Source organism: Sinocyclocheilus grahami, unplaced genomic scaffold (genome assembly GCF_001515645.1).
Source record: "Sinocyclocheilus grahami isolate Dianchi unplaced genomic scaffold, SAMN03320097.WGS_v1.1 scaffold1808.1, whole genome shotgun sequence".
Taxonomy (NCBI): domain Eukaryota; kingdom Metazoa; phylum Chordata; class Actinopteri; order Cypriniformes; family Cyprinidae; genus Sinocyclocheilus; species Sinocyclocheilus grahami.
In genome coordinates this window covers 108078-116841 of record NW_015506987.1, presented here as the reverse complement: position 1 = coordinate 116841, position 8764 = coordinate 108078, and the positions used below count along the sequence as shown (strand labels likewise).

Sequence of the window (8764 nt, the reverse complement as noted above, 5' to 3'; positions counted from 1 at the left end):
GGCATAGCTTAGCATTCCTAATTCTTTATTTAATATTTCAGACATAATACATGTGACATACATATTAGATCTCAGACATAGCTGAACACATCTACAGAATACTATCCAACAACATCGACAAAATAATGCAACGCCTGCTTAACCGCATAATGTATGTAAAATGACTATATATACAGGTACTTTCATTATATATTACGTCCTATTACTGCTCAAATTTATTGGCACCCTTGGTAAATATTAGCAAAGAGGGCTCTAAAATCAGACCTGTTTATCCTTTTGATGTTTCATTCAAAAACATAACATAAATGATAATTTGTGACAATCTGAAAGCTGAATAGATAAGCTTTCCATTGATGTATGGTTTGTTACAATATTTGGAAGAGATACAACTATTTGAAAATCTGGAATCTGAGAAAATCATCTTTAAAGTTGTTCAAAGTAAGTTCTTAGCAATGCATATTACTAATCAAAAATTAAGTTTTGATCTATTTACGGTAGGAAATTTACAAAATATCTTCATGGAACATAATCTTTACTTGATATCCTTATGATTTCTGGCATAAAAGAAAAATTGATCATTTTGACCCATACAATGTATTGTTGGCTATTGCTACAAACATACCCCAGTGACTCAAGACTGCTCCAGGGACACATTTATCATTTCATTGAAGTAAAACAATTGAAAGTGGAAGGAAAATCACATTAGGAAATAATAGTTTTCTCCAATACACATTGGCCACAATTATTAGAACCCTTGAAACTCTAATGATATAAATATCTCTGAAGTATATTCCTATTTACATATTTAGCACACAAGGCTGACTACGAACATTAAATTGTCCAGCGGTGACTTGTTTCACAAGTTTATAACTGTGTATACAACATAATTCAAACTTTAATATTGAGTACGCTCCTCTATTATAGCTGCCAACTCCTGTGTAACACACCAAATGGAAGAACTGGTTGCGGTTTCAGTTTCCAAACATAAGCATCGTGTCCTGAAAAAGTATTTTCTTTAATTTCCCCAATGGATAACTATAGTAACGTGGATTTGTTTCCCCGACACGACACGACGTCTGTAAACTGATGCATCGCTGACTAGTGCCACATGATGTAATCCTCCTAGTGCTGCATGATGTAATCCTTCCGACAAATCCTGCTGCGCCTCTTGAAAGGCATGTTCTACATAAGCTGGTCCCAGTTATTCAGAGACGCCGCAGCTGCACAGAGATGAAAACCGCGCAGCACAAGAGCTCAGCAGTCACTTCTCACTTCCAAGCTTTGGTAATGAGGTTAAAAGCCGGTCATGACTGTTGCCAAACACTCTCGATGGAAAGTGGCCAAAGCCTGTTTGAAAAAAGTCACTAAATGTTGCTAATATTTGCATGCTGTCTAATGGCAGCCCACTTTATATCTGTTTTTCTATTCTACTCTCACATACTGTACTTTAATACAGCTGAATCAGGGAATCAGAACAGGTACGCAAGTTAAAGAATCAATTATCCATTTATGACACTATAAACAGAAACTGTGTTGGTTCTTGTAGAAAGTCGAGAAAACAAAACAATCGCTATTGCTGCGTTTGACTTGCTTTAAACTTAGCTCACAATTATAGACAACGATCTGGCTAAATTAATAACAATGTATTGTGAAAATTACAATTGAGTAATCATTCGGAGTGCAGGGTGGAAAAAGTAAGTGAACCCTTGAATTTAGTAATTTGTAGATTTTCCTTTGGTCGCAAGCCAATCCCAGTTTATAAGACTTGACCAATTTTGGAACATCCCTCCCCACAATTCTGTTTCTACGGAGCCCCGCACATGACATAAAAGAAAAAAAATTGTGGGCACGATTTATTAATTCATTACCTCGATTTAAGTAAATTGTGCACTCGATGTAATAATTCGTGCCCTTGTTCTAGGTAATTCGTGCGCACAAAATAATAATTACTTCCTGTCCGCGAACGCATGTTATGGACAAAGACACTTTAATTGGGTTTTACCGTATTAACCCGAATATAAGACAATGTTTTTTTCTTGGAAATACATCTGAAAAAACGCGGTCGTCTTATATTCAGGGTCTAGACTTTGACATGTCAATAATACACCCACAACAATAGGTGGCGCCAAATACGCATAAAACCAGTGTGGCGTGAAATACGTAATGTAATGCGTGTTGTAAAGATCACGAGTAAAAACAAAAGAGAAAGAAAAGCTTACAGCTGCATGAGTCGTGACTGTCACGTTAGCCTGATGGGACCGAACTCCCTTTGTGATTTTAAAACGTAACACAGTACCCAGATTTGAAGACTACAGTAAGATTTAACTTCTACTCTTAATAAGATTTTGGTGGGCTACTATTAGATGGATAGCCTAAATGTCCTAATTCAGATGGGCTACTTGTTTTTTAATGGTATATCAAAAAGTGTATATTTTTTTTAATGTGATTGTTGGTACATTTTACCAGTTTTTTCCATACTTTCAAAACAAAAATTAAAATGGGAAAAATATGCAATATGAAAATAATTGAACACAAAATTTATTTTACTGAGAAAAAACAAGATTTGTTTTTTAAAAAGCTTTTTTCCAAAAGGTACATCTGGAAAAAGGGGGGTCGTCCTATAATCAGGGTCATCTTATATTCGGGCCAATACAGTATTTTGAGTTCAGCCTGTTCACAAATAAGGCAGATATGATAGGAAGCCTACTGAAGATGAATAAAGCACCAGCACCTGTTTGGCGATAATGATTCAAACATGCGCACGATTTACCTCGAACGATGGCATGAATTATTATATCGAGTGCACAATTTACTTAAAACGAGGGAACAAATTATTAAATCGTGCGCATGATCTAGTAAATCGAGGGAACGAATTAATAATCGTGCACACGATCTAGTAAATCGAGGGAACAAATTAATAATCATGCGCACGATCTAGTAAATCGAGGGAACGAATTAATAATCGTGCGCACGATCTAGTAAATCGAGGGAACGAATTAATAATCGTGCGCACGATCTAGTAAATCGAGGGAACGAATTAATAATCGTGCGCATGATCTAGTAAATCGAGGGAACGAATTAATAATCGTGCACACGATCTAGTAAATCGAGGGAACGAATTAATAATCGTGCACACGATCTAGTAAATCGAGGGAACGAATTAATAATCATGCGCACGATCTAGTAAATCGAGGGAACGAATTAATAATCGTGCACACGATCTAGTAAATCGAGGGAACGAATTAATAAATAGTGCCCACAAATCATGTCATGTAATCAGGCTCCGTATGTTTTAGTTTATCAGTATTTTTAGGTAAAATATCATGATACACATTTTAATTCATTGTTCTTTAATGCTTGTAAAATGTTCAGACCCTGAGGCAGCAAAGCAGCACCAAACCATGATGCTCTATCCTCCACGCTTCTGGACCCAGACAGGTTATTTTTCACCTCTCTCGGGATCGTCCGTTGTGCTTTGCCAAACGTCCTCGTGAGTTGCAACAGTCCTGAATTTTCTACATTTAAACACAGGGTCTCTTACCGTGGATTCATGAACACCCAGGTCTTTTTTTTTGGTTTGTGTGACCCACACTTCCACTCAATAAGTGTCTAGTGTTTGTCTAAAATTACAACTTTACACCACATTTTATAAGTTATAAATTTCAGAAATCTACCCTGCTGAAAAAACAAACAAACAATAGAAACCATTACAGAATTTGTAATGGTTTTACTGGTTATAATGGGACTTGTATTGGTTTTAATGGAAACTGTACTGGTCCCCATGGGTCTCTACTGGTAATTTGTCACTTTTTATTAGTGGCTTGACAAAACCACTCAATCCTATTGAAATATGTCCCAAAACACTCTACGGGAAACTATTTGTTAGTGGTTTTAATGGTTAATAGTTGATGGTTTGTAATGGTATTTGTAGTGGAAACAATTTCTGTGATGGTTTCTATTGTTTTTTTCAACAGGGAAGATATTTTCAGAAGGATGCATATATTCATTGTTATCACAGTGCGCACACAAACAATATCAATACTACACAATACACAATGTATAAAGAATAATGTTTTACAGACACATCAGTGATGAACAAACAGCAGTCATACTTGCATGAAATGCTCTCTTCAATACACGCATACATAGTCTCTCTCTCTCTCTCGGAGAGGCTTGTCTCGGCACAGGGTCAAATCTCTTCAGTTTCAGATCAGATCATGTGTTTGGATACTCCACATGTGCTCCTCAGCAGAACCATGAACGGGATCCCACTGTACTAGGTAAGAATGACCTGTTCCAAAAGAATGTTTTTTAAATAGTTTTTATTTATCGTGTCCATCAGATAATTCCGAAATTTAAACATGAATGCTTATGTTGTTATTTAAAAATATTTCAGCCAAATCACAGTGCATATTAATATAGAACACTGTTTTCTGTTTATAATTTTCTATAGTTATACTAAGTCTAAAAGTCAACGTCTTTGTCTTCATAAAATTGTTACCTTCATGTCTAGCTAGAATATGCACTTTTCCACTTAAAAGTTCTTGCAGATCAGATCATGTGTTTGGATACTCCACATGTGCTCCTCAGCAGAACCATGAACGGGATCCCACTGTACTAGGTAAGAATGACCTGTTCCAAAAGAATGTTTTTTAAATAGTTTTTATTTATCGTGTCCATCAGATAATTCCGAAATTTAAACATGAATGCTTATGTTGTTATTTAAAAATATTTCAGCCAAATCACAGTGCATATTAATATAGAACACTGTTTTCTGTTTATAATTTTCTATAGTTATACTAAGTCTAAAAGTCAACGTCTTTTGTCTTCATAAAATTGTTACCTTCATGTCTAGCTAGAATATGCACTTTTCCACTTAAAAGTTCTTGCTTTTTTTTTCTAAAGAGACTGTAATTAATGCTACAAATGAAACCCCTTGCATTGACATAAGCAGCTTTGGACTGTCAGTGAAGTGACAGACACTTTCAGTCCTGGAGCTTTAGTGGTTAATATTAGGATTAATGCACACATGCCCTAGAAAACAAATGAAAGCCATAAATGGGTCTGGATCTGAGAGGGACATTGATTACTTTGCTTTTCAGCCTGTTTGTCCACCGGGGATGATTGACATAGAGGACATTGCTCTCCCAAGTCAGTTACTAGACTGTATAGCTGTACAGAACAACATTAAAAAAAAAACAGTATGACTGGGAGCATTAATCTTTCACACCAAAGTAAACTAAAGTATACAGCTTGATTGGAAATTTAGTGGTTGGCCTAAAAATGTACACATTTTAATAAGTAATACTATGATCCAGTGATACTGCATGGCTTTATACACAGTGGCATTCAAAAGTTTGGGATCGGTAAGATTTTTTATGTTTTTTTTAATAGTCTCTTGTGCTCGTCAAGCCTGTATGTATTTGATCCAAAACAAAATTAGCAATTTCTAATATTGGTTTTCTATTTTAATATACTTAAAAATATTATTTAATTCTGTGACGCAGCACATCATTACTCCAGTCTTCAGTGTCACATGATCCTTCAGAAATCACTCTAATATGTTGATTATTATCAGTGTTGAAACTGTTGTGCTGCTTAGTATTTTTTTGGAACCTGTGATACGTTTTTCTTTGATTCTTTGATGAATAAAAATCTTCAAAGAACAGCATTTATTTAAAATGGAAATATTTTCTAACAATATAAGTCTTTACTATCACTTTTTATCCATTTAACACGTCCTTACTGAATAACATTATTAATTTCGTTAAAAAAGAAAATAAAAAAATGTACTAACCCCAAACCTTTGAATAGTAGTGTATGTTGTTAAACAAAATTTAAATTAACACTGTTCTTTTAAACTTTTTATTTATCAAAGATTACAAAGAAATATCAGAGGTCCCAAAAAATATTAAGCAGCACGACTGTTTCCAACACTGATAATAAATCAGAATATTATTATGATTTCTGAAGGATCATGTGACACTGAAGACTGGAGAAATGACGCTGAAAATTCAGCTTTGATCACAGGAATGAATTACATTATAATAGGAAACTGTTATGTTAAATTGCAATTTTTTACAAACATTTTTTTTTTGATCAAATAGATACAGCCTTGATGCGCAGAAGAGACTTCTTTAAAAAACATTAAAAATCATTCTGAATCCAAACTTTCGAACGGCAGTGTATATGATAACTAATTAACTAAGGGTGTATTCACACCTGTCTTGTTTGGACCGATTGAATCGAACTCAAGTTCGTTTCCCCCCTTGAGTGCGCACCAAACAACCGTACCGATGCCCAGCTGAAGAGGTGATCTCGATCCGCTTCCACACGAACTCTGGTACGGTTGAATGGATGAACCAATGAATGGACGACCTCAAGCACACGTGTGGTTTTGTTTACAGTTTCTGGTTCTCTTGCGAAAAGGTCAGTGTGAAAGCGAACCATACCAAACCAAAAAAATTGGTTCCGGACCAAAGCAAGTGAATTAGCGGACTTTCCTGGTGTGAATACATCCTAAGTCTTCTGTGTGGAACTTGTGAAAAATTAGGATGTATTCACACCAGGAAAGTCCGCACCAAATACAATGTTGATTTTTTTTTGGTTTGGTGCGGTTCGCTTTCACACTGCTCTTTTTGCAAGTGAACCAGAAACTGTAAACAAAACCACACGTGTGCTTGAGGTCGTCCATTCATTGGTTCATCCATTCAACCGTACCAGAGTTTGTTTGGAAGCAGACCGAGACCACCTTTTCAGCTGGGCATCGGTACGGTTGTTTGGTGAGCACCAGAGTGCAATTGCTGTATTCACACCTGCCCAAAAGATCCGCACCAAAGGGGGAAGCGAACTTGAGTTTGATTAATTGGAACCAAACAAGACAGATGTGAATACACCCTTAGTCTGAATAAAACACTTGACTTGCCGTTGATGTAAAATGTTCCAAATCTGTCAGTTAGGATGATGTTTTAGGCAGTAGGACAGCTCCCTATGTAGGCTCTCACAAACAAGGCAGCATCCTAGGTTTTGGAACAGAGACATTCTGTTTTGGTTGCATTAGGATTAGCACTGATAACAATATAGGAGTATATACTTCATTCACCACCATATGTTTTCTCCCTCAGGCTGAAAGTCGCACTTAATGGAATTGGGAATCTACATAATGGATTCCTGGACATTTTCGTTCTCACCCAGTAACCTCCCCAGCAAACTGTCTGGACTCCCCATGTACGATGGCATCAACATATCTGAAGAAGTGCTGAGAAATGAGACGGACCAGAGCTTGACCAATACCAGCACGGCTGTCATCACCTTCATGTACTTTGTGGTGTGTGCCATCGGTCTGTGTGGAAACGCTCTGGTCATCTACGTCATCCTGCGATACGCCAAGATGAAGACGGTCACCAATATCTACATCCTGAACCTGGCGGTGGCAGACGTGCTGTTCATGCTCAGTTTGCCCTTCATCGCGATCCAGTTGGCGCTGGTGCACTGGCCGTTTGGCGCAGCTCTGTGCCGCGTGGTCATGACTGTGGATTCGCTCAATCAGTTCACCAGTATTTTCTGTCTGATGGTGATGAGCATCGATAGGTACCTCGCTGTGGTGCATCCCATAAAGTCCACCAAATGGAGGAAGCCCCGTGTCGCAAAGACCATTAATCTGGTCGTGTGGGTCGTGTCGTTCGTCGTCAACCTCCCAATCGTAATCTACAGTGGGCTGATCACCAAACCCGACGGCTGCTTCTGCACTATTGTGTGGCCAGAGCCACAGGAGACCTACTACACCATCTTCATGTTCTACACCTTCTTCCTGGGCTTCTTCCTGCCTCTGATGGTCATATGTCTCTGCTATCTGTGCATTATCATCAAGGTGAAGTCCTCAGGAGTCAGGGTGAGCTCCAGCAAACGGAGGCAGTCTGAGAAGAGGGTGACGCGTATGGTGTCCATTGTGGTTGCCGTCTTTGTGTTCTGCTGGCTGCCTTTCTACATCTTCAATGTGACATCGGTCACAGGCACCATTAGCACCACACCTTTTTTAAGGAGCATGTTTGCCTTCGTCGTGGTGCTAGGATACGCCAATAGCTGTGCAAACCCAATATTGTATGCTTTCTTGTCAGAGAACTTCAAAAAGAGTTTCCAGAATGTGCTGTGCTTGAAAAAAGCGGGTGCTCTGGATGACGCTGAACGCACTAGTAGCAAACAGAACAAGCCGCGAATCATGAATGAGCCAACAGAAACTCACAACACTCTGCTAAATGGAGACCTGCAAACCAGCATGTGAAAAAGCAAAGCTCATTGCTCAGCAAACTATGGCTTTGAAATCAATAGGAACTGTGGTCTCTACAAATAGAGTAAGAGGAGTGACTGTAAAACCATCAAATATGGTTTCCATTTTAAAGCCCACTGGCTTAGTTTCCCAAAGTTACAAACTCTAATGGATTTTTGGTCATCTTGACATTTTCCATTCATTGGTTAAAACCTGTAAAATACATTGGTAACACTTTAGTTTAGGGACCAATTCTCACTATTAACTAGTTGCTTATTAGCATGCCTATTATTAACATATTGGCTGTTTATTAGTGATTATAAAGCACATGTTCTGCATGACCATATTGTGCATCTCTAATTCTACCCAATACCTAAACTCAACAACTACCTTACTATTAAAAAGCAGCAAAAGTCATAGTTAATGTTTTGTTAATAGTGAAAATTGGACCTTAAAATAAAGTTTACCAGTTCTTCCTACTAACTAACTATTAACTAT

The 8764-nt window shown here is 37.6% G+C and overlaps 1 protein-coding gene across 2 annotated transcripts; it reads left to right on the top strand.

Moving 5' to 3' along the window:
* The first annotated feature begins 4178 nt into the window (after nt 1-4178).
* LOC107572750 (somatostatin receptor type 2-like) lies at nt 4179-8553 on the top strand. 2 transcript variants are annotated; one of them, XM_016259185.1, is made up of 2 exons: nt 4179-4280; nt 7125-8553. In XM_016259185.1, the coding sequence occupies exon 2, from the start codon at nt 7142-7144 to the stop codon at nt 8279-8281; it is 1140 nt and encodes a 379-aa protein (XP_016114671.1). In that variant the 5' UTR covers nt 4179-4280; nt 7125-7141; the 3' UTR covers nt 8282-8553. The 2 variants fall into 2 exon arrangements, with proteins under 2 accessions (XP_016114671.1, XP_016114670.1); XM_016259184.1 differs by lacking the exon at nt 4179-4280 and adding an exon at nt 4548-4621.
* The last annotated feature ends 211 nt before the right edge of the window (nt 8554-8764 follow it).

Excerpts from the sequence above, each read along its gene's own strand:
- LOC107572750 (XM_016259185.1), top strand. The coding sequence starts at position 7,142 with ATGGAATTGGGAATCTACATAATGGATTCCTGGACATTTTCGTTCTCA.